The 26251-nt window shown below is 47.4% G+C and overlaps 1 protein-coding gene across 1 annotated transcript in view; it reads right to left on the bottom strand.

The window, feature by feature from the left end:
- The window catches only part of LOC119176243 (carbonic anhydrase 1), a 110571-nt gene extending 85353 nt beyond the window's left edge, over positions 1–25218 (bottom strand). Inside the window, exon 1 of the mRNA XM_037427427.2 lies at positions 24896–25218. Coding sequence (XP_037283324.2) covers positions 24896–24944 — 49 coding nt within the window. The 5' untranslated portion in view covers positions 24945–25218. The remainder of the gene's footprint in view (positions 1–24895) is intronic.
- Between the last annotated feature and the right edge of the window lie 1033 nt (positions 25219–26251).

Here is a 26251-nt window from a genome sequence, read left to right as displayed (position 1 = left end):
TATATATATATATATATATATATATATAAAGGAAAGAAGTGTATACCTAAGGGCCCGTTTTTCCGTGTTTTGACACAATATTAACGAGATCTAAGAGACAATAATGCCAAGGAATGTATAGGGGAAGGTATTAGAACCAATGTAATGTAAATAAGAAGAAAGAAAACCGGGTGAAAAAATAACTTGCCGTAAGCAGGAATCGAACCTACGACCTTCAAATAACGCGTTCAATGCTCTACCACTGAGCTGTCACAGCGGCTACCCCCCCAGCCACTTTGTTGGGTTTATATGGGAATTTAAACGTGGGAGTGTCAGTCAGCGCCACCTTCAGCCATGGCGGCGAGTGTGGCACACTCTTTTATGAGCCTGAATGGCGTCACTTATTACGAGCTGGCAGCTGACCAACAGTCTCTCGTATACAACCTAACGGCACCAAGTCTGCCAGTACGAGACCCTCGTTTATGAATAAGGGAAAGAAGCGTATACCTAAGGGCTTGTTTTTTGTGTTTCGACACAATGTTAATGAAATCTAACAGAGAATAATGCCAGGGAAAGTATAGGGGAGGTTATTAGACCGAATTGTAAGGTAAATGTGAATATATATATATATATATATATATATATATATATGTATATATATATCGCATGGAGGGAGCTTCAATTGTTAGGCACAGACTGTGTCACGCTAAATAATTTATATATTATTACTGGTTTGAGTAATTACTACGAAACAACTTTTTTCTTATCTCAAGGCGCTAATCTTTCATGAATATAATAGTTTATTCATTTTCGTTTTAATTTTCTTCCGTTTTCGCTTTGGTGAAAAATTCCAATATGCTTCATGTTCAGACTTTTTTTTAATAAAATGCACATAATTTTTCGGCAGTAGTATATTTACATTTCTTATTTTTGATATGTTCCTATATTAAACGATTAAAGTACTTGGGGATAGTCTTGTGACAAAATTGGGAAAAATTATATATTGATCCATAATACGGCCAAATTTTCGCGATTTAGCAGTATAAGTAAAAATAAGCCTTACGTATCGTTGAATAGTATAGTATGGTTTGTTAGTATATCATACAGGGAGTATCAGACAAGTAGTTTTGGTTTTAAGGGATAAACAAATTTTCCATCTGAACAACTACAGGGTAGTACGAAGCTTGCCTTTGCCTCGCCTTCACTGCAAAGCACGTCAGCACGAGGTTACAGTGGGGGGGCCTTTCGGCAGCAAATAATGCATGCCACACAACGGCTTGTCAATTGTCACAGTAATAGTGCTGTATAGAATGCCAGAAATGGCTATAGTGTCAATTTCATAGAATAGTACCTTTACCCGTGGACTTTGAAAAGGCCGTTTATATTCAACTGCGTAATATTTCCAAGGGGCAGATTTATAATGCAGTCGATGGCCTGGAACACGGTATTGGGGCATTGTGTTTGCCTTCTGATAGTCAATACACATGATAATAATAGTAAGCGCCATATCTTAAGTGTAGTTTACCTAAGCTGTTTGGATGATGTTCAAGGTATATGCCGGTGCGTGATCGCTTACCATTGGTGTGCATGATGAAGTGATGTATCCTAGGTGTACACGTTGGAGATGATTCGATATCATGCCCGCATATGACACTTCAGTCCCCGTTTTCGAAGGAATTTCAGCGCTTTTTATCTCCCTCTTTCTCAATGGTCCGAATGCGCTGAACATGTTTTAGTTGTACAATCATCCAGTGAACATGATTTGGAACACCAAACCGGGGTTTCGATTTGTTACCCTGCATATATAGAGCGTAGATGAACAGCTTCTTGACGCACGGCGGACACAAAAGGCCGCCAACTCGGACAACGCGTTTTCGAACCGGGCCCAAGCACACCGAGCACTAACGAAGCTGCGGTGCAAGCACCTCGGAGAGAAAGAGCGCGCAGCTGTGCAGCGTGTCATGCCTCTCTCGCGCCAGCGATCACGCAAATCGAGTGCGACGCACCTATGCTAGCACGAAGCAGCAGCTGTGGACGCGCCACAAGCGGGCAGGGCAATTCAGGCCCCGTCGCTTTTCATGCGCAAACGGCGATCACTCTTAGCACGTAAACATTGGCGACGCAGACTGCGGTGCCGAAGGGCACCTTCGAAGCGTGTAATAGCACAGTTCGACCAGAGACTACGACAAAAGCCCGCGCTTGTGCCGGGGGGGCAATTAACTTTGTAAAGTTGATCGGTACAGATACGGCTGTGAAGTACAGCGACGGTCAACTGTCTTATAGGCGTGGCTCATAAGCCAGCCATCGCAGGAACAGGTCCACAACGAGAATAGATTTTACGAATCCCTGCTGCTCACAGAACATCGCCCCCTACTAATTATTCTTCGTATTGATCCCTTTTCTTGCACAATTTTTTTTTCGGCATCGTAGCTGGAAAGTCAATGGAATTCGTGGGCTACAGAGAGAGAGAGAGAGAGAGAGAGAGAGAGAGAGAGAGAGAGAAACAGACACTTTCTGTGAGCACTTACGCCAAGGCAACAAATCAGAAGCTGCTATTTTCCATTTTGCAAGATATTGCGTTTCTTGTGGTGAACTCAATAATTCGAAATGGGATTAGCAGAGGCTTCCCAACAATGGAAGGTATAAGATGTTGCTCTCAAGACTACATTTTCTGTTGAAAAACGTGTTTGCAACTCGAAACTGCAGCTCAATAAAACTCTTGAAATGTATTTTGCCGTCCGGATGCAGTCTTCGAATTCACGAAGGTTTTCGTTCGAAAAGAACTCTTTGATATTGGCATGCCACCTCCGATTATAATATTCCACATTTGTCAACGCAGTCGGCCTGCGCCTGTTCTTGTGAAACCCTCTGCGCGGAAACAACTATATGAAAACACACCTTCGATGACGATAACAAATTCACATAAAAAAAATGGCCGGCCAATGACCGACAGTTCTTACGAACGAGAAGCTTTGCGACAGCATTTCGTCAGTATAAACCCGCCACGGTAGTCAATAGTGCCTAAGGCACTCGGCTGCTGACCCCGCAGGTCGAGGGATCGAATCCCGACAGCGACGGCCGCATTCGCGGTGGAGGCGAAAATGCTAGAGGCCTGTGTGCTTAGATTCACGTTAAAGAACCCCATGTGGTCGACATTTCCAGAGCCCTTCACTACGGCGTCTCTCCTCATCATGCACAAAAAAACATACAAAAACGACCAAGGTTGTTTACTATGAATTGAGAGCACAACGTTGCCAATGCATGCGCGTATAGCGTGACGTCATGGTTGTACACGAGCGTCGCTCAGGTGTTGTTTCGGGGAACCCTGACTGTCGCCGTAATTGAAATGCCACGGCAAACGAACGTAGACCTTGCATGATCGCGTGTTCTGTCAAACACAAATCGTGCAGCGTCACTTATGCACGTGTGTATTAAAATATGGAATGTCTGAAGAGCTTTTAAGCATTTCATATTCTTGTTAGCCCAGGCAGAGAGGAGTAAAAAAAAAGCCTTACAAGCAAGGAGCGAGATTAGAGTTTAATTCGGGAGCGGCAGGTACGAGAAACAGAAACATATATTCCCAATATACGAGAACACAGGCCTGCGTTACGGATGGCATACGCAAGGTGTATAAAGAACACAGCTTTATAAATAGCCTTGTCATTTAACACAGTGAACCCTAAGCCTGCATGAGCAACCATGGAAGTTAAAAGGAAAGAGAAAGGGGAAGATAACAACAACAAATAAACACTGACATGAGCGTGCGATCATATAATAAGAGAATATGATAGAGAGAAACGAGAGACCACCGTTCTGCATGGTCAATGCATTTTTCAAAGGCTAATAGTATGAACTGTAGGAGTAGATCAAAGCAGCGTGGAAATTGGCCAAGCCGAAGTTCAAGCTTAAAATGGAAGCGCACTTGCATGCACAATAAGTCATGTCGATTGAGCGATGTCTGATTGAGATATCGCTATTTCCTGTCTCGGTATTTCTCGATGAACGAAGCAGGGGCTGCGTGATATCGTCGCAAAATTCATTCTTGTATTTAGTCGCGATTCGCGGCTTGCACGTGCTTCACGGCTATTTCGAATCTGCATCGCTTTCGAAAATATGCAAAGCATAAATCGCGAGGCCCCGAGGCCTCTCTAATGACCGGGCCGCTGCATATTTCATTCGGCCAACGCGTGCAGCAATTCCAGGGAGAAGCACGAGGGCCGCGTGATCACTCACCGTCACGAGAAAACGTTGGAGAGCAGCAACGGGCGTACGTGCGCGTGTGCCGAGAAGGGGGAGAGAGGGAGGGTAACAAGAAATGCGGGCCACTTGTCAGCACGCAATGCATGCCCCTTTCCCCCTCCCCATTCTCATTACCTTGCCTGCAATCTCATCGTCAGTTTTATTAGACTCTTTTCACCCCTTTATCCCACAGCGTTGCTTACTTCTTTTTCTGCCCAGCCTTACGCGTATATACGCAACGGAAGCTGCGGCGATTTCTAAACCACTCTCGCGTTCACCCGCTGTTGCGGCGTGGCCAGAGCCCCGAGCAGCCACCCGATGCAACGAGGCGCGCCGTCAAAGCTGCGTGCCCGAGCTGCACGCAGCGCACCCCCCACTGTCTCCACCTCATCGCGCTCTGATAAACTTCGCGGCGGCGCCTGGCTTGGGATGCGTGGAATTCGCGCAGCTCCTGTAGGCCGGCCGCGTCAAAGGGCTTTCAAGGAGCCGCGTCGCTTTGGCGCGCGCGCAGGCAAGGGGTGCGAGGGAGAGTGGCAGCACATGCATGACCCGGTCTGCCTTTTATACCACTTGAAGTTCCAAAAGGGTGCTAGAGATAAACAAAATATAAATAAATGGGGCGACGATGGGAGCTGTTTCTCGTGACATGGTCTTAATTTTTTTTTATTCATCGTGTTCGTACTCTCGCACTTTTTCACATACGTCGGAGTTACGTGAGAGCGAATTTGCAGGAATATGTTCGGAGGCATTTTTTAAAGACTATAGTCTTTCATGGGGACCTTAGACGCAAAAATCTTGGTCTGTCTGTCTATACATTTGACTTTTATTTTAGAAAAAAGTGTGTAGAGTACTAGGTACTCTACAATGGGAGAGCGTAAAGCCGTCCCGTGAGGAGCAGATATTAATGACCAGACATTGTGTTTGAAGAAAGTGCTTAACAATTTAGAGTACTTGGTACTCTACTATGGGAGAGCTGAAAGCCGTCCCTTGGCCGTGCTCAATGGGAACACCCTACATTGTGCTCAACCAACATTCACCCTTATTGTTACCAAAGATACCAAACGAGACGCCAAATGGCCAACTGCATCCGCAGCGCCCACCAATACTGCTCAAGTTTCAGCGTTCATACTTGTGCGATTGTCAATTATAAAAAGCAATTGTTGTTCATATCTGAGGCATCAAAACAACACGTCAATATTACGTACGTGTACTTTTTACTAGAAAAGGCATACATAAGTAATTTTAAGGATCGTAGCCTTTATAACACTGCGCTGGAAATGCAACGCTTGCACGAAACGGCAGGCGTTTCTAACGCTTTGCTAAGACGATCTTTCGCATTTTAGATGCTCATAATGCTTTGCTAAGACAATCTTTCGCATTTTAGATGCTCATAAGCGTATTACCTTGTTAAGAAAGATACAAAAGAAAGAAAAAAGAAAGAAAGAAGGAAAGAAAGAAAGAAAAGAAGAAAGAGAGAGAAATAAGCCTTTTCAGTTATATGCAGAGTACGAATAATGTTGCTGGCGTGTACGAAGGTGCCTCGCAGTGTGTTATTAATATCAGCATAAAGAAAAGAACACGGGAGCTATGACTCTAAGCAGCATTCATACATTGGTTATCATCAAAGGGCAGATGTTGTGTTTAGCATAATTAGTTAAAATAAGAATATTGAATCGAGGAGCGAATATTACACGAAAAGTCCTGCATGCTTGTGCGACTTGTTGCTATAGGCGCGCATTTTAACAATATACTTTTTTGCTAAAGGCGGCCCAGTGAAACGAAATACAGATGCCTTATCCACAAAGGTGTTCCTTTGTGAGCAGTCTTATTGACCAGCTACCTTCGCTAATATATATCCAGTGTCATGGTTGCTTGAAACAATGGATTTTTTTAAAGTACAAGCCGTGCACATTAAAAACATTTGCTACGGATTTTCACAGCATCAGGATGGACTGAAAGTTCCTGTTTCGAAATTCTCGCGAATTATTAGTTTTATTTTGTGTGTGAATACGGGCTGCTGAGTTCGCAGTGCATTCTCTTTCGTAAGACATCATAATTGGCTTACGTTTTCTCTTACGAACAAGTACTCTAAGAAGCGAGTACAGACATCTTTACTCTTATGACAGGTTGACCACGCATGCAGCTTAGGGACGATGCTATGCAGCGTGCTAGCAGTGGCAACAGCCGCACTTATGGGGAACCTAAAAAAAAAAAAAACGAACAAACAGACATGCGTGCCCCTAGTGCGGATTGCTCGGGTCACCGGATGTGTATTCACTGCTCAGCAGTCAGGGACACGACGCGCCGTCCTCCGCGATCTGAGGCGACCGAGAGAGGGCGCTGTCTCTCGGGTGGCGCTCTTCGTTGAGGTAAGGTCCCTAGTTGAGGCCCGCTAAAGGGTGCCTTGATGCTCGCGCGCTCCGCTGGAGGCGCGCGCATCGAGGCAGGCACGCGCGAAACAACATGCGCGAAGGGCGGGCGCTCATAGAGGTTCTTGAGATGGAAAAGTGTAGAAAAAAGCGCGCAGCTGTTACTGTCTGTTTCAATACGAATGCACCTCCACGGCTCCACGCGGGGGATGGGGGAGGGGGAGTGAAAGAGGGAGGAGAAAAGAATGGGAGAACGTTTAAATATTATTATTCAGTAATTATTTGTTTTGAAATCTATCCCTAGCATATACGAGTAGTATTGCGAAGAAACCAAAAAAATTCACCTAACGCTCGGCCAATCCCTTGCATTGGGTAAGAGCCATGAGATGAGATGAGCAGAAGAAGAAGAAGAAGAACTACTAGTACTCGGAAGTACGCAGCATTTTGCGAAAATCTACTACGAATAGCTGTTCGCCGGAGCAAATACTAGTCAGTCTTAGTGCATGGGCATATATATTAGCGTAAGCGGCAGGGCAATGAGAGAGTGCACTTCGGCCCCTAGGTGGGGCCCAAATCTTAAAGATTTTCGTTCGCCAGCACCTTATCAGAGTGGTCGGCGGCCTTCGACAATAAAGTGTTCACAATACGTTATGTGGGGCTAGTTGGTACATATTAGGCTGAAATACGTGGCGCAAGGTTGCCAAAGAGAAGAACGAGAAGAGACACGAGAAGAGAAGAACGAGAAGAGAAATACGTGGTGCAACCTTACGCCACGTATTTCAGAATGAAGTGTTCCTTGCCGCTATTGGACTGTTGTGGTTGTTACTAACATCACTAGCATGAGAACATTATTTTTTTTTTAATACGGACCTTTATCCTTTACAGGGATTGTTACAAAGAGAATGCTCATAACAAATGTTTTTTTTTTTTTTGGGAATGAACAGTATTTGCCGCCGAAAAAAATTATTGCGCGAGAACTGTTCATAAGGTCAGATGCCAGCAACGATATAATGTTGGCATATGCATTAGTCAAGGCGGCCAGGCAATCGCAAGCAGCGGAAGCTCACAAACAAAGTTCGCTGATAATTGGGCTTCCGTCCGACGAGAAAGCCTCGCAACACCCGATTTAAGTGATTTGGGATTAATTGTATACGCTTTCGCGCCTTCCTTTCAGTATTTACAAAAACAAAAAAAACCATGCTAGGTTTCGCCTTTATTCGTAAAAGGAAACGAAAAAAAAACAACTATCATAGATGTCATCATCCGAATTTCAGCATGCACGACTAGATCTGGGCAGAGCTTGCGAAACGCGTCCTCGATCTTTGCTCGGTTCTTTTCCGGTTTCATTGATGCATAACGTCGCCCGCATCCTGTAAACACGGTCGCGTGAAGTTGCATGGCGGAGACTTGCCCATGGATTCCCAGTATAGTGATGCGCTGCCTCTATGCCGGCTACACCGGCATGCCGGCTGACTAGACATCTTACGGCCTGCATTCACAAAACTGAAGCCAGAGCGCTTCCTCATTGGCTAACGCTATGACTCTAGCTAAAGTCGTATCAAGGTGATGACGAGCTGATAGCAAAAAAAGCTTTTACGCAAAAGAGCCTGCATCCACAAAATGCACTTACGATAGTACAATTCGTGACACAGACTTTCACCAATCCAGGCACTGCATCATTGAGTGTATCCAGCTGGCAATCACAAATATGATTTGCGAAAGAGACGCTTTGTAAAATCGCTCGAAATCCCGAAAGTTGTTACGCTTTCTAAAGAGGGGCTATAGCTGTCAGGCATTCGTGTCGCTCAGCGTGTTATTATCGAAGTGGACCGGGTCAGTGGCAAACAACACTTGCACACGAAAAGCTTCGTGAATACAGAATTGTCTTGCGAATAGGAGCCACGTGCACTATGTTTGGGGGAGGATCTATAACAAGGACGTCGCTTGCAGCAGGAGCTCGGCCCTATCAAAGGCACTGCGCCGTGCTCCCGACCGGGCTGCAGAAATTAGGCGCCTTTCTCCTCTTCTAACCACTACCACCACCCCCCTATCAAAGGAGCGACGGCCAGGTGTTCCGTCTCAAGCGAACTGGCCCCGGCATATCGCTGCCCGCTGTCTCCCGAGCGCGTCAAGGCAGTAAAGGATGAGCCTTGAAGCTCTATCGCGCATACGCAGCGCCCGGCAAGGCGCAGGATTGGCATCAGGGCTGCTCGGCAGCGCGGGCAGGGAACCTCTGTTTAGAAAGCCTGGCAGTGACTGCGGTTGGCACTCAGACAACATGTCGGGAGCACGCTCTACAAAGGCTTTTCTCGGCGCTGCGGGGTTATTCGCGGGCGCTTTAGCGCGACAGCGTGCGACATCCGACGTCCCGCTGTCCTCAAACGAGAGGGCGAGCGTCGTAGTGGTCCGGAGCCGCTCAGGTGAATGCAAGAGTAATCGATGGAGGTGCTTTTTTGACGCACGCCCCTAGCAGCGAAAAAAAAAACAAAGAAAAAGAAAGACTGTGACAAGAAGGACCGCGTTGTCTTGCGAAAGTACCTCTGCACTCTCCGAGACAAAGCAGTCTTTTTTATTTCCTTGTGTTTAACTTTGTAACTTATCGTTTCTAAACAGCGTATAGTTCGCCTCGATAACTATTTATCTGTCATTTCCTAATTACTTGAGGCCAGAGCATTTTTGAATGAGAAGGGACCACAAAGGCCAAGGAAGAGATGCTTTGCTCAAATCGCTGAGCAAACATTAATGGCCTCGAACTACGTGGCAGCGGTCATGGAGATATAGAGAGAAAGAGATACGTAAAGGTTAGGCAGAAGACAGGAAGCACGCAATACAAAGCATAAGAACGAAAATCAGACGTTGCCTCGTACTTGCTTCTCGCGGTTTGCTCACTCGTTATAGTCCTTCGCGACTTAGTCGTATCAGAGAGACTCGGATGCCTAACTTTCTTTCTGAAGAGATAAAGGTTGTAATGTCCGCTTAACATGCTAACCAATCGAAAGAAGCATCTCAACCTTCACCACTTCGCCCGATTCATCGATTTTTTACTGATAATTCCTATTTTTAGTCTATAAAGTTAGCCTCCTCCCATTCCGTTCTTTTTTTTTTCTTTTTTATCCTGCGGCATATGCGCTTACAAACATACACCTCTTGCCGAGGTTCTTGCAGCAGAACTTTAGCTTGAGAGGTTCATTTTTGGCGACACCGAGCTTTATTACTGTCGCCACGGGAAAGACCTAAGCGGGCTTGTTCCCGTAATTTGGGAACAAGAGTGGAAGCATAAATCGAAGTTTGCTGTTTTCTCATCTATTCTACCTCATCTCATCTATTGCAGACTCAGGCCGTGTTCACTGCCTGCATCTGCGCAAGTATATTCTCTGGAACATTTTCAGCCATACTGCTAAATCAGACGCGAAATTTATGTCAATAATAGAAACATAATCTTATGCACTTCCATCCTCTCTTTAAAGGAAGAACCCGGCGCCACGGTGGTCTGGTGGCTAAGCTACTCGGCTGCTGACACGCAGGTCGCTGGATCGAATCCTGGCCTTGGAGGCCGCATTTTTGTTGGAGGCGCAAGTGCGTGAGGCCCGTGTGCTCAGATCTGGGCGCACGTTAAAGAACCACAGGTGGTCGAAATTTCCGGAGCATTCTGCTACGGCATCTCTCATAATCACGTGGTCTTTGGACGTTAAACACCATAAATTATATTATTATACCTTTTAAAGAAAAAAGAAACGAAAAGAAAAAAGATTTCGAGTGGACCGCCAACGGAAAGGCTGAGGAAATAATTGACTACAAACCACGTGACAAATGTGCTATTAGATGCACTTGAAAGAAAGAGGCTCCGCCACTTTATCTTTCTCTGTTTATCCACAGTATGGCCCAGTTATATCTGCTCTGGCGTTCCGAGTCGAGTGATCCAGTCTCAGTCGTGGAGTCCCATTTAAGGCGAAAGCGGGCCGCAATAGTCGCACGTGCGCTCAGTTTTCATAAGTCTAATAAAAAGCCAGACTACTTAAAATGCTGAGAGTCGCCTAATGCGTTCCCTCACAGCCCCCGAGTACAATTAAAATCAGACCCTATTATTATGATTACCACCAATATATCGCTGCCTTCTATATTTAGGTCTATACATTCTGCCGCAATCGCGTGTTGCTCTAATATGGAGACGTGCACGCCGCAGTTGCGCGACGTTTTCGTTCGCCCCGTCAGTAGCAAGGTGTCATAGACAGGACCACTTGGTCTGCAGCCGGCTGCACTAATAGTGATAACAATAATGAAAGAAGAAAACGAGAACAACAGAGTGTCCTGCTTCAACGTCAACAATGCGGTGCAGAGCAAGTGGTCGAAACGATTCGATAGGAGGTGCTCAGCACGCGAGCAAGCCTACACGAGGCCAGTGCAAGGCTACATAGCGTGCCGCTCGGAAAGAAGTTTCATAGCCGAGAAGCCGGAGTCGCAGTTATTATTATAGTACGCTCGCTGGTGCGACGGGGCTGATAATGCGAGGCCAACGAGGTTATCGCTTCACAGGGGCGCTACGCTCAGCCGCGCCCCAAAGATGTCAGTCGGGCAGATCGCAGCAGTCGGGTATGCAGGGCGTGCTGCAGCGCGCTTAACTATTGAAGCGCTAGCAGGCCGGAGGTCCCGTCACTCCATAAAATCCTTAGCAGCAGCTATAAACTTCCTATCGGGGTCATCCGCGTCACACAAGGTTTACGTCGCTTTCTCGGCTGACAGCGAATCCTGCGGAGACCTGAAACGTGCGTCTATATCAGAGTGGAGTACAGAGGCGCACAAGTTACGGAGGGCAAACAGCGCGAACGTGGCTCACCCTGTGCGCGAACAACGGGGCAGCGTTAACGAGGAACATGAATATCGAACACACAGTCCACCGCGGTGCAGCAGCGCAGGTTATGGTGCTCGGCTGCTGAGTCCGAAGGTCGTGGTTCGAATACAGCGGCTACTGCGTTAGCATTTCGACGGAGAAGAAATTTTAGAGGCCCGTGCGCTGTCAGTGCACGTCAAAAGAACAAAAGATGGTCGAAATTTCCGGAGCCCTCCATTACGGCGTCTCGCATGATCATATTATGGTTTCGGGAGGTAAAATGCCAGATATTATTTTTATAATATCGAACACACACACAATTAGTGCTGGTCCTGGGGGCATAGGTCGGCAAACTCACTAATGAGCCGACTCACTCAGACTCAGATCGAGCCGTGAGTCCGAGTGATTCCGGTTGAAAAAAATTTCGTGAGTGTGAGTCCGAGTGAGTTCGGCTCAGTTTCGAAAACTTTGGTCCGAGGAAGTCTAAAGTGCAAAATCTTGAGCGAGTCTGAGTGAGTTCCACTTTCTTTTGCCGACCTAAGGTCTCATCTAGTCATCTTCAGCATTACTATCAGCCTTACTTGATTCACGTTTATACTCACGCGTGCTCACAGGTATTCCAAACAGTGTCGTTTATGCACCGTTTAAATATTTATTAATTAGAGGCGTGAATTACGTTTGATGGAAAGTGGTCTTGAACTGCCCCCCCCCCTCCCACCAATTCGTCCAGGAAATTTTTTGATTATTATGTCTTATGCTGTCATCTATTAAAACAAAATACCTTTCCGGTTTGGTAGCACCCATGACTCGTTTTTGAAGATAGTATGTTGAACGGCACTAGAAAGATAACCGATTACGTAAGATATAGGTGTAAAAAAGCAATGACACCAAGGTTGAAGAGAAGCAGATTCTAGACTGATGGACTCATGAGTCGACTTACTCGGACTCCAAAGGTTAATTCTAGCGCGAACACACGACACGATCACTCACGCACACACACATCCAGACATCAAACACACACACAGCGCCTGTGTGTGTGTGTGTGTGTGTGTGTGTGTGTGTGTGTGTGATTGTATTGTGCGTCCGCGCTAGAATTAACCTTTAGAAATGTTGTACCAATTAGCCCTACAAGAAGTTTTTCTACGTTACTCGGACTCACCCAGACTCAGATCAAGCTGTGAGCCTGAGTGAGTCCGAGTGAGTTATGTTTTGGTGAGTTTGATTCAGAGTGAGTCCGGCTAAAGAAAACTTTCGTGAGTGTGAGTTCGAGTAAGCCCGGCTCAATAAAATTTTTCTAAGTCTCAGTCCGAGTGAGTACAAAGCTAGAAATACATTTCATGTGTGAGTCTCTGTGAGCTCCACAAGTTTGGCCGACCTATGCCTGAGTGTGCGAGTTTTCTTGTGTCATCGTCTTTCGTGCTTTCTAGCAGCCTTGCTGATGTGACACCAACTTGAAGCACTCCCAACGGAACATCGAACGCTCATTCGCGTGTCAGAATTCGGGTCAACCAGTGGCAAAACGAATCAGGCGGTGCTTCAGTGTTCATGAGATTGATTGATATGTGGGGTTTAACGTCCCAAAACCACTATATGATTATGAGAGACGCCGTAGTGGAGGGCTCCGGTAATTTCGACCACCAGGGGTTGTTTAATATGCACCCAAATCTGAGCACGGGCCTGCAACATTTCCGCCTCCATCGGAAATGCAGCCACCGCAGCCGGGATTCGAACCCGCGACGTGCGGGTCAGCAGCCGAGTACCTTAGCCACTAGACCACCGCGGCGGGGCTCAGTGTTCATGAGGGAGACATAAGACACACAGCGACGGGCCAAATTGTGACGAGCAAAGAAAAAAATAAATAAAGGAATAGAAAGCATGGCCTTTGGTTACATGTCCACATACAAGCCTTTCGGTTTAGACCGGTCACGCATAGTACGCTTATTTAACATGCCCCCCCCCCCCAAACAGACACACAAAAAACTAATAAGAAAAAAAAATGGAGTGTAACGCAATCAGGACGATCCCCGAGGATGAGCCCGAATCTTCTCAATAACCTCTCCAGCAGAGACAATCTTATCAGCCGCGCGAGGTGCTGTTTTATTACCTTAAAGAATTCATGCACTTTTTCACTATTATTTTATAAGAAATTGAGCGCGTGAACGTGCTAATGCAACGGCATAAAACATATCAGTTTTCTCTAATAGACGCTCGCATGGAATGAGGACAACAATATGGAAAGTGATATTCGAGGCTGCCAGCGAATACATGGGTGGTAGACAACGCGAAGACGGCATACATAGATTACATGCAGGAGATGGTACCCGGTACGGCGTTTCGCGTCCCTCAGTCGCGCTGCATCGCTTCGTTACAGCAGTAGCTATGTGACAACAATACTGCGCCTGCACTCGACTGGATAACGACCGCGTTTGAATGCACACATGTATACTGCATGCTTGATGATTGATTGGTATGTGGGGTTTAACGTCCAAAAACCACCATGTGATCATGAGAGACGCCGTAGTGGAGGGCTCCGGAAATTTCGACCACCTGGGGTTTTTTAACGTGCGCCCAAATGTGAGCACACGGGCCTACAACATTTCCGCCTCCATCGGAAATGCAGCCGCCGCAGCTGGGATTCGATCCCGCGACCTGCAAACGTTAGCCACGACCTCCGTGGCGGGGCTATACTGCATGCTATATATATATATATATATATATATATATATATATATATATAGAGAGAGAGAGAGAGAAAGAGAGAGAGAGAGAGAGAGAGAGAGAGAGAGAGAGAGAGAGAGAGAGAGAGAGAGAGAGAGAGAGAGAGAGAGAGAGAGAGAGAGAGAGAGAGAGAATCACATCGCGTGTTCGTTCGCTTTAATTGCCGCCATTCCCTCGGCGTTCAGTAAGGTCGAGAAGGAGGAATTTGCACTCTTCGCGGAGCGTTTTATTCGTAACCGTCATTAATGGTTCGATAATGTCGAGCGTTTCGGGCTGTTGACGCCGAAATGATTGCCAAGTATTCGACAGCGCCTAGCAACCATAACACACATGTTTTCTAGCGTCATTCCAGTCCCAACCCGCATACTCTCCGCTCAAGACGAGGTTCGTCGTATTATATATCTACACATTTACGCCGCTTAGTGGTGCCTCTTCCGATATTTTTTTTTTACGACCGAATGTGGAGAATCCTTGCTTCGCGGTGAAGGTCGTGCTGCGATCGACGGCCGCGCTGCGAGCTCATTCCGCGGGGGATGAGCCTTTCTCCGAGAGGGACGATTTATGCGGCGTGACGGCCGTTTCCAACGGCCCGCATATAAGCGGTATTATATAGGGCCCGATGATTCCGCGCTCCCATCTAACGTTCGCTCTGATTTCTTCCGTCTTTCGCGGAAAAAAAAAAAACTTCGGACGCGGCTGTTGCGGGCTGTCGATGAACATCCCGGCGCATCTATGTGGCGCTCGAGGCATTTCCCCGCTCTTTCGAGCGCAGAAAAGACATCTATAATCACGTTATATATTCTCGTGCTGGATTTATTATCTTCTTTTTAATACAAGCCTTGTACGCAAGCTGAGAAAAAACAGAAAAAAACAGCAAGAAAGAGAGTGAGAGAGGAAAAAAGTAACTGTTGCTTTCGGAGAAACTATAGTCGTTCATCCATTAATTTGATCACTTGCTACGTCGAATGGATCAAAAAAAAAAAAACCTGCACGGATGTTTTTATGTACTCTCGCCTTTTGTAAGGCCGGGCGTGGCAAATTAACTTAAATGTGAAAGGTGGCGGGCAGTGATTCGCTCGGTCGGCTTTTTTTTAGCCCTCTATTTTTTTTCTCAGCCGGGTCCACATCTGATCGCGGTGTCGAAGGCCACCACGGCTGCAGAAACCGGAGACAGTCGGGACGTGCTCCCGACTAAGTTGGCGCAGTGCGAGGATCCGGCCGACGTGAGCGGAATCGGCCTCCGTCCGGCACATCGAGGCGGTGTACACGTGTTGCACTCAGGTGCTGCGCACGGCAACGCAGTCCGAGAACATGCGAGCACCCCGAGGAGACGGTCCGTATAAAAATGAAAACGCATATGCCCCGGCCGAGGGAAGAAAAAGCGCACGCAAGCAGCCGTGCAATTCTCGCCGCAGAGCGCTGTCACGCATGATGAAGGCTCGCTGCGTTTGGCGCGTGGTTCTCGGGAAACGCGTTTGCAATCTCGTCGCGCTGTTCTTCGCGCACTGCTGTTACTGGTTTACAGGAGAATGTGTTAGGCACGCTGTCCACGTTCGCAACCACTTGATTTATTCGTACGTGGACCGTGGCCTGCACAACATCTCGAGCAAAAGGCAAACATCTTCCCGAAGGACTTCTTAGTGGAAATTTTTTAACTAGATACGCATTTGTGACACGCAACCATAAACACTCACATGTGAAGTGATGCATTTGTTCGGTGCACTCTATCATACAACTCGTGCGAAAATGTGAGCGTGTGAACCCTCCTATGGCAACGTGAACTATTCAAGCGAGCTGTTCTTTGTCGTAGAACGGAATGTAAAAACTTCATTTTTGTCCTGCAGGACGCGCTTAGCGCGTAGCGGGTGTCTCTCACGTACATACCGACAGGGAATACCTGGCGGCCGCTTCGTGTGCCTGCTGGACGGTGGTTGGCGAGAAGTGAGCTTCTGAGGGACCTCTCCCACTTGTTTGAGCTATGAGCGTTTCTACCCTCTCAGAGCATGTGAACGAGTGTCGCCGTATGGTCGCACGAGGGGCAGATGTCACTGGGGTACGCATTGGGATAGAAAACGTGAAGCTTGATAACGTTTGGGTACGTGTGCATTTGTAATAAGCGTATACGGTTAACGCCACGTGCTTTGCCATGTAATCCTTTATTATTGCGATATCAATTACATGGGCACTCTCAACGGGTTTTCGCCGGCAGCCTCACCATTGCCGTCCCGTATAAAGTCCAATTAACAACGTTCCACCACGTCTTGAATGTTCTACCCGCTGGTGAAAGCACGTGAGCGGGGGCGACGAATGCGAAGGGAGCAGATATGAAACGAGCCGACCACCTCCATAGCATGGATACCGCATACGATAACATGTGCCGTAGACTGCTAATCCATCAGAAAGGATACGCCTGCCCATCTTTAAGGAACATGAAAAAACGCAGGGGAGGGGGGGGGGAGTGATTTGTCGCTCGAGCAGCAAGTGTGAACTTTGATCATAAGGGCGTGGTCACGATAGCTGGCACGTGCGCTAACTTGCCGTGACAGGCAAACAGCCCCTGTACTCTTCAACCTTATATACCCTTTTACGTGCTGTAGAAGGGTACACGTGCCGTCGAACTCAACGCGTAGACTGCGCAAATCGCAGCTCTCCCTAGAGCGGCCGAATTCTCTTACACACTAGCATTTTGTATAGAGTTACGTGAGATCGGATCCAAAAGAGTTAGCTGCAGGCCTTACGTATAACATTTAAATTTGTTGCGATCGCATTCACTGTTTCACCCTTGCAGTGAAACTGTGTTTTTATTTGTATTAGCTTGCTATTTTATTTTATTTTTGTTATTTTTTATAAGGAAAGCCACAGTTTTTTTTTTGTGCGGCAGAAAGTAGACAATTGAAGCAGCTTATAGGTGCCATATCAACCCTCTACGCAGTTCGAACAGAAGTTAAAACAGAACAACAGAACAGAGTCCACAAGCGCGCTGTGAATTACGACTTCATGGTCGCGTCAAGAATTCCCGAAGCGTCGAATTCCTGAAGCTTTGCTTTCTCGGGCTCTACATAGTGACGGCTTGCTATATAGTCAGTGCGTATCTATATATAAAGGGAACAGCGTGCACCATCGAATGACGAAGAAGGTGGACTAGCAACGGCGCTTTTTTTTTGTCCACCTTCTTTATTCTCCATCTTGACGCGCTTTTTCGTCTCGTAAGCGCTCATTGTTCCATGACGATATTTTCAGCATCAAGTCTGGCTGGAAATTTACGTTACGAACAATGCTAGCATAGCAGATGTTTTTGTGAATCAAGGTCCAAGTGAACGAGTGAGTGAAGTGAGTGAGTGAGTGAAAGGACTTGATTCGGTCCACAACAGACGCCACTACTCACAACGTCACCTGGCTCACTTTGTTTTCTATTCTTTTTGTTGAGCAGAATAATTCTCCCGAATGAAACGTCTCTATATGACACAAATATAGGGAATCACAATATGCTTATAAACTAGCAACAGTACATGAATATAGGATGCAACAGACAATATAGAGTGTATAGAGTGTATATATATAGGATGCAACAGGCAAGTGTATAGAGTGGGCTAATGGTGCATTCAGACGACGGATCGAATCCCGATGTGGCGAGACGGACGGCGCGTCACGTGACCTCACATCAGCGATTCCCCTCGTCCGCGACTCGTCCGCGCGGCTCGCGGACGGATGAACCCAACCTGTTTCTCACATCGGGATTCTGGCGGGGGAGAGCCGGTACTTCAGCGGATAAGCTCGGGGTTTCTGGCAACCAGTACACTTTTCGTCTGCTCGTGGCATGTCCTCCATGGCTCGCGGACAGCTAGCTGCAGGACTGGTCGGCATCATCTACGCTTGAGCATTGTTTGCTTAGTTTCCGGAGACTGTTCTCAGGTGATTAAATATGCAGAAATCGCTTTTGGTGGTTCGGGAAATGTCGCCGCCGTCGCTTGACACGCGAGATTCTTAGCCGTCATGGTGGTGAAATATTCCAACTTCTGCAACCGGCGACGTGCCGCTTCTAAAAAAAAAAAAAAAAAGGCGGGAGACACGTTTAGAAGTTCTACAAGTGGGGAATAATGTAGTTGAAAGAATATCCTGCTAGCAACTCCCTTTTTTCCTGAAAGAATAACACTACTCGTTCATTTGTCACAGCACGACAGACATCGCAGCCAAGCTTCGCTTCTTGCGGGCATCCATGTTGAATACTCTCAAACCGGTCTGCTGCCAGCGGGCGCAGGTGAGCGCCGAATCTGCTGTCGAGGGTAATCCAGCTGTTTTCTCCTAGAACACCGTCCGTCGTGTGGATGCGCCTGCAGGCGGACCATCCGCGGATTAGCTGTCCGCGTCCACGACAAATCCGGATTCGGTCCGTCGTCTGAATGCACCATAAGTAACACAAATAAAAGCAAGCGTTTCCCCAGCACAAGGTATACCTTTTTTTTTATTTAGGTGGCTAATGACTTAGTATCTTGAGAGCGCCACTAAACACGACAAACAGGAAGAGACAGACGTGTTTAGTTGCACTCTCACGATTGTTTCTGTGTCAAAGCACCCAGTCACCCAACGGTCCACTCTGTTGAGGCTCAGTACCTCTTTACGGACGTCGACTTTCCCGGACGACCATCAAAGATACACCCTCAACATTCGTATCAACCTTCCCGCCTTTGACAAACGCGCGTATTTCAACAAAGCCACGCACGCTACTTCGAATGCTTTTAGCCTCTTCCTGAACCGAAAGTGGTCAGTCGCACATAAACAGGATAGGTTTTTCCGCAGCATTTCCCGCGGAACGCGGCTGCACGGTGTAGCCCCAAGTGGCGATGGAGACCTGTCCGAGGCCAGCAAACTGGTTGTTTCGTTGCTTCTTTGTTATTAGATAAATATATACTGTACCGGTACTAATCATGGACGTATAACAGCCAACCAGGATGAGGGTGAATGAGAGGGCGCTGCGCAACCAGAAACACACCGCACGCAACCACAGTGCTGCAGAGTTCGCATATGGCGTCCGTGTATCAACGTATACTCCACATCATGACGATGCGCCGAATGTACATACGTACGTCAAATCGTGTAGAGTTAATGCCGATAAACTAGACGAATAGCGGGAGCGTACGATATCTGTCGACAACTTTCAAGACATACCATCTCATCAATGATAAGCATTTGTGTAATAATAATAATGTATGTTATTACACGCGCTTATCAAGGGTTGGTGACTGTCACTTTCCGGCAATTTTTGTTCAGACAGTAGTTGTTATTTAGGGACCAACGCTAACCTTGCGAGAGACTGCAAAAAAACGCGGGTCCTCATGATGGAGATCGCATCACAACGTTCAATGCGACTGCCTGCTGTAGAAAAAGGAGCTCTTCAAGACTGCGCTAGCACCAAGTACGACAAGGTTGAACGCAATACCCGAAACACCAAATTGAAAGTCCGATTGAAAAAGTTTTGTATTGTTATGCGCATTTATTACTACTAAAGCCTGTGCTGCTGCACACATGTATACAGGTGCCATTCGGTTACAAAGGGAGGCTAACCTCCCCGACACTTTTTGGGTATATACATTCTCGAGGTTTGAATTTGGAGTGGATGTTTATGAAGGTAACACTTGTATGGATACGATTGAACATCCGGTGTTGTGATCTTGGCTAGGTAGGAGTGAGGAAAAAGTACGTTAAGAAAAAAAGGCCGGGCTTCTTCTATGACCAATCTGTCTGTCTATTATGGCCCTTCTGGTCAAATAAATTGCCAGAATATTTTTTGATAGATTGGCCACTAGCGCCCCAAAGATTACTCTTCTACGGACAAAGCCTGGATAAGTTATACAATATACTGATGCCTATAATGCACTTTTCAGCACATGTTTGCGGTTAAATGAGTATCTCGTGTGTTATCAGTAGATAGACAATACATTCGTAATGTTTGAATCACCCGCATTTGTCGATAAAGGGAAACGTCTGCACTCTATCGATTAAAGGAACTACGCTCACGCCCTAACTTTCAACTTGTTCGCTAAGTTCACACTCAGAATGTAATTGCAAAAGAAAGCAGCGATGAAGTCTCAGGGAGGAAACACACACACACACACACACACACACACACACACACACACACACACACACACACACACACACACACACCACCACCACCCCAACCACCACCACCACTGAGGACCCTAGATTGCCAGCGCCCCACCAAGTGTTCCGTTGTAATTTGTGTGCGCGCAGCGGAAAACAACCACACGAACTGTATTCGTTCCTACTACACGTGCAGCCATTTATTTTGTCACCAGCCCAAACAGTTGCACTCTTGCGTCGTTGAGCGTTGATTCAGAAATATTAGCGCACCTTCTTTCTTTCTCTTCTTGTCAATCCCGCACTCCACCGTTCTTCTCATTCGAGCCGAAGCGAACCAAGGACGCGGCAACCAGTTCTTCGTTTTTGGTTCTCCGAGTCTAAATTGTCCGCGGTGCGCCCGCGGCAACTGCCCTGCGCCGTGTGACGCGCTTCGAGAGCAGCATGGCATGGCACGCATTACGGTAAAACTGCGGGAGAAAAAGAGAAGGAAACGCAGTGGCCAATATACGGAGCCGTGCCTGCCGGGCGAGACTGCCCTCCAGGAACGAACTGCGGCTGACTGACACCTGCGATAGCGTTAATGGCCGCGAATCCGCATGCATGAGCTGGTCTATAGCACTCGGAGGAGTGGCTGTGTGTGTCTGTTCAGGATGAGGTTGGAAGGCGGGGAGGCACGGAGAGGGACAGGCTGCTGCCACGACAGTCACCGCGCGAGGTCGGGTGACGAGCTCACGCGGCCCCTCAGGTGGTGCTCTCCGAAAAGCGGCGGCACCCATGTCGGTTTCGACTTCGCTTGGCGTGAACCGCGCAACGGCTCGTATGCAAAACGATCGCGCGTCTCCGTCCAATTGTTTATTTATTTTTCTTTTTTATCCTCCCACCGCCTAGTCACGCCCACGCATGCAAATGCAAAAAAAAAAAAAATAAAGACTTACCTTGCAGGAAAACACACGCCCCTGCTTTACTACGCGAAAGCAACTGTCGCGGTAAGTTGACGATAATGCGAGAAGACAAATATTGTCTTCTTTCTGCGAGCTGATTCCTCCCCGGATATTGAACGGAATGTTCAAGGAGATTTCGTTCCAGTTTCTATCGAAACTGCGCAATGGACTCACACAACATTCGGAGACGTGTTCTTGATTGCGATGAGAAAACGCCGATACAGCGGAGGGACCTTCGATGGCCGTGATGGGACGAAGACGAAAAAAAAAAAAAAAAACTCACGCACGCTGTTTTGACAAAATTTCTGGTCAAATTATTTGTTTGCAGCAAGAAGCCATGGAAATTCAATGTTGTTATGTTGCTCGCTTCGCTGAAAGAGCCTGATCGACGTGCTACTTATTATGGAATCGCCGTTTAATATCGCCGCACGCTGGCGGCTCTTCTGACGAAAAAGAACGAAATCAGTTTTTCTTTTTAGAATTTGCTACTGTTAAAGAAAAATGAGATGCTGTTGCTATATAGGATTTCCGCGTATCGCGAGGATCGACGGAAGTTGCCGCTACCGGTGCAACGGCCGTGGAAAGCGGCTGCACCCAAGCCGTGCGGCCCCGGAAGCCAGCAGTCGAAAGCAGCTCCCACAAATGAGCAAGCGTACTGCAAATACTCGCGCACGACTGGAAGGCCATACACATACGATAAGAATATGCATCAGGCAGCTGTTGTTCACTAATACCTCGTAAGCTGCTGTTGTTCACTAGCTCTGTATACATATATAATTTCAGCAACTCCCAATGCAATAGTACTTTCGAACCAAAGCCTCGTGAATTCGTTCGGAGCTTTTCTATAGACAAGTAACAACTAAAGCTTTAACGTACAAATCGTTCGTATGCTCAAATTCTGCAAATAGTGATATTGAGCGTATTATTAGTGGACGCTGCCAGCAAATGCTACTTGTGAATAAAAGGCTCGGTGAATTCAACTTAAGCAGTTAAATCGAGAATAAATTGATTGACTTTTTTTTGTCATTTGGCGGCCGTATACGTGACAGTACTCTGCTCAACAGTGCGGCTTTCTCGCGGCTGCTCGCGGCCCCGCCGCGGTGGTCTAGTGGCTGTAGGTACTCGGCTGCTGACCCGCAGGTCGCGGGATCGAATCACGGCTGTGGCGGCTGTATTTCCGATAGAGGCGGAAATGTTGTAGGCCCGTGTGCTCAGATTTGGGCGCACGTTAAAGAACCCCATACGGCGTCTCTCATAATCATATCATGGTTTGGGCCGTTAAACCATGTATATCAATCAATCAATCAATCAATCAATCAATCAATCAATCAATCAATCAATCAATCAATCGCCACTGCTCGCGCAGAATTGTTGTAACGTAAGAACAGCTTACGAGCCTAGACTTATTAATTGTAGGGTCCTCTTCCATTTCTGTCCACGCGTTATAACACACAGAAGCGAGCGGCCGATAAGGGCGATAAGGAAGACGTGATGTCATCTACCAACCAATGACGCAGGGCAAGAATAATGAAAAATGAAAAGGATCGCTACATAGTTTGGCGTGCATTTAAAAAAAAAAAAAACTCTGACGCTACAGTGTAGCTATATGCAATGCATAATAAGAACAGGTACCATACGTTTGTAAATGTTGGCCTAAGTTAGTGCGGCCATGGCCAATGAGAAAGGAGACTGAACGGACGAAAAGCTTTGCGAATGTGGCCGAATCCGCAAAGATAATCGTTCCTGAAAGCCTTTTGTCACCAGACATTCGGCTTAGATACTGCGGTATGTTCACTTCTGCTGTTGGCCGAAGTCCCCCCCCCCCCCCCCCCCTCAACGATAGATCAAGCTCACGCAAGATCTGCTTCGCGAATGTGGGCCCTGATTAGCAATATCCATGAAGCATCACCATTTCAGCCAAGTATTCCACCATGGTCAGCCCAAATTATCGTCTATGCACGCTAGAGCAGACATAATACAAGATAGGACGGACGTCTTTTATCGTGGAGGTACTTACGTACTGTTCATTTTTAGGCAGCGTTGAAGAGATGCAAAAGGCGGACGGAAAATATCAATAACTGTCCTCCCACGCAACGCGCAGAAGGAGGCGGTGCGAGAATTTCGTTATAATGTTATCATTTTCCCGCACGTTGCATATACTGGCTGCACTGCCCGGCAGCAATCTTAGCGGAGGGAATCGCATTTGGAATGCGGGAAAAGCCACCCGGTCCCAATCTGCGTCCCACTTTTTTTTTTTCCTCTTCAACCAAAGCTATATACACACTGATGACAATGACATCGAACAACATATGAATCCTGAAACTGTGTTGAAGTGGCGCTACGTGGGCGCAGTGGTAAGGTTGAAGGCGGACACTTATGCGGCGGCGGTTATACTCTCAGTCAGACATTTCTGTCTCGGCCATTAATAGATATGTTATCGGCCAGAGAGGTCGCACCGTCGCTTCTGTCCGCCACGTTATCGAGAAGCGCTCGGGGCCTAGCGGCAGCGTTTGCGTGCCTTTTGCAGCAAATATTACGCGATTCTGATATATTTGTTACCTTCTTGGAGAGATAAGCGCAGAATGAAAGCGCCCGCTCGGTACTTGCTGCAATTGTACACCCTAGACGCGGTCGCGTTATCTGACCTGCCTACTACGAGTGACCTTGTCGGCACACGGCACTAGCACAGGGCTAGGAGTGCGGAGAACTCCCCAAAGGAAATGAGCATGCAGTTCGAAAGACTAGGGAGACACGTTGCGGTTCCATAATGTATGGGGTGGCTTGTTGACTTCAGAAAGACAAAAAAAAAGTGCATTCATCTAAGCAGAGCAACTAAGGCAGAGAGAATGAAAAGGAATAACAAATACGCTTAACCTGTTGTGAAGCTCCGTGGCAGCCCGAATCACAAGTTTTTTGAGCCCGAAATGACGTGATACAACAGCCAAGCTGTGCGGTATGAGGCATACGCGACAGCGGGTGAAAAGCAGTGGGACATCAAATTAAATTAGGGCGAAATACACGCGACGAGAAACTAAAGAAGTGAGTTGACTGCACTAAAGTAATTTAAAGAAACAGTACACTGAGACGAGAAAAACTGCAAAAACATGTTTGATTCATAAAATAGCAGAGATGTGAAAAAAAAGATAGATACCACTCGCTTTTATGGATAAACTCATCTAATATGCAGGAGGCGCCACAGACCAAAGGTAAACGCAAGCACATGTTTGAAAAGTCACATTACATAATTATCTGGAAGTTCTTGAGCGATTTCCTTTAGACGTCTTTCGAAATTGTCACAATTTTTTCCCCCAAAACACATACCGATGTTCAAATGCGCCCCGTTTCATTCCACCCTAGTAGACAAAACAGTAAATTGTGAAAGTTTCCTGATAATGCGAAACTCGGATAGTACGAGCCCCGCGCAGCGAAATAGCATTTCTCATCGTTCTAGAAGTACCTTAGCGCGATTGCCATTGAGACAGAATGGCTCAATTTAGAGATGCTACATTATTAATCCCCGCGCAGAGTAAATATTGGCGACGATGAAAGGAGGAGAGGGAAAGCACGTGAGCATGGTCCGGCCGTTCGAAAGGCGCAGCTAAGTCGGTCGCGGGCCTATCGAACGCACCGGGCCATCAACATCCGGAGCGCATCCGCACGGGCCGCGAGTTGGCAAAGTTGGCGCGCGCGCGGAAAGTAGCACGCGCGCGAACACCCACCGTCGGCGTCCGAGTATCCCCAGGCGGGCTGTTCCTGCTGCTGAGACATCGGGGCTTCCTAAGGCACGGGTCGCAGGGGCTCCGCGTGTAACTGATCCGGGAGCGCGGGGCCGCTTGCGACGTTGGCGGCGGTGGAGCTGCTCTCGTGCGGGCGCCGATCGTTGTTGTCAAAGCTGCTGCTGCGACCTGCTGCTCTGGCGATGAAGTGCCGACGCTGTGGAAGCAGCAACTCGCCGGCTGAGCCAACAACTTTGAGCTTTCATACTTTTCCAGCCTCCTGGGCACCTCCTCCTCTCACTCACTCTCGACTGTTCCGATTCGCTTCCCTATTACATCTATTCGGATGTGTGTACTACGCGCGCGGGAGGAGGAGAGCGGACTCTCGTGATGCGCGCCGCCTCGCAGTGATGCGGAGGAGGCGCACGGCGCGTGCGCGGGCCCCTCTCCCGCCGGGCATGCGCGCTGCGCGGCCGTCCTCGCCGTCCGCCAAGGGCGAGCATCCCGCCGCAGTCCGCGGAGCCATGCGGCAGTGTGTGCGGGCCCAAGAAGCTGCTTCTTCTTCGCGGTCAACGATCCGATTCATTCCGGCCCTTCGAAGGAAGAGCCCAACCATCGCGGCGAGGTCATCAATACAGCCAAGCATCAACCGCAGTTGGCTATTTTATAGCTTGTAACGCCTCTTTAAGAAGCGAGGAAGAAAAAGAAATCACAGCAACAGCAGAAGTAGTGAACGCCGAGGGAAGTGCACTGCGGAAACGACACGTGCTGACGTCAATCGCAGCGCCTTCATTCCAGCGTTGCTCGTTAGTAGCAGCGAATTCAGTAGATCCGTAAAGCTATTGACACGTGAGAGTCGCGCAGGAAATATTCTGCATGTTTATCTATGCTTACACAGCCACTGCTAATATTTTCTTTAATTTGTTATAGGGCTTGTTCAGCTGCATTTGCGATGGCACAGTATTGGCGATGCCACGTCGTAGACCAAGACGTCGTAGAGCAGCTACTCAAAGTAACGACCCTATTCATATCGCTCTCCTGACAAGGTATGATGTTTGCAAAGATAATACCACAGTTCGCCTATTTTCGAACGTGGAATCTTATCTTTCACCATACAACAGTGCATTTAAGGTCGCCAATGTTCAGTCTTCTTGTAAGAAGAGAACTTTCAATATGAAATGCTATGAGGTCTGAGAGCACAGCAACGATCCTAAAAACATGCATAGCTAAGCGTTCCTGCAGGCATGAATGCAGCGGACGAAAAGAAGAAATATCTCACGAGGCGGGTGTAGCGGTGCGCATTACGATGCACGCGACAACGGTAAACTTCCAGTGTGTTAAAGAAAGACAAAAAAAAAA

The sequence above is a fragment of the Rhipicephalus microplus genome, chromosome X, assembly GCF_043290135.1.
Source record: "Rhipicephalus microplus isolate Deutch F79 chromosome X, USDA_Rmic, whole genome shotgun sequence".
In the NCBI taxonomy this organism is placed as follows: Eukaryota; Metazoa; Arthropoda; class Arachnida; order Ixodida; family Ixodidae; genus Rhipicephalus; species Rhipicephalus microplus.
Note: the sequence above shows the minus strand (reverse complement) of the source record. Positions and strands in the feature narration are given on the sequence as shown.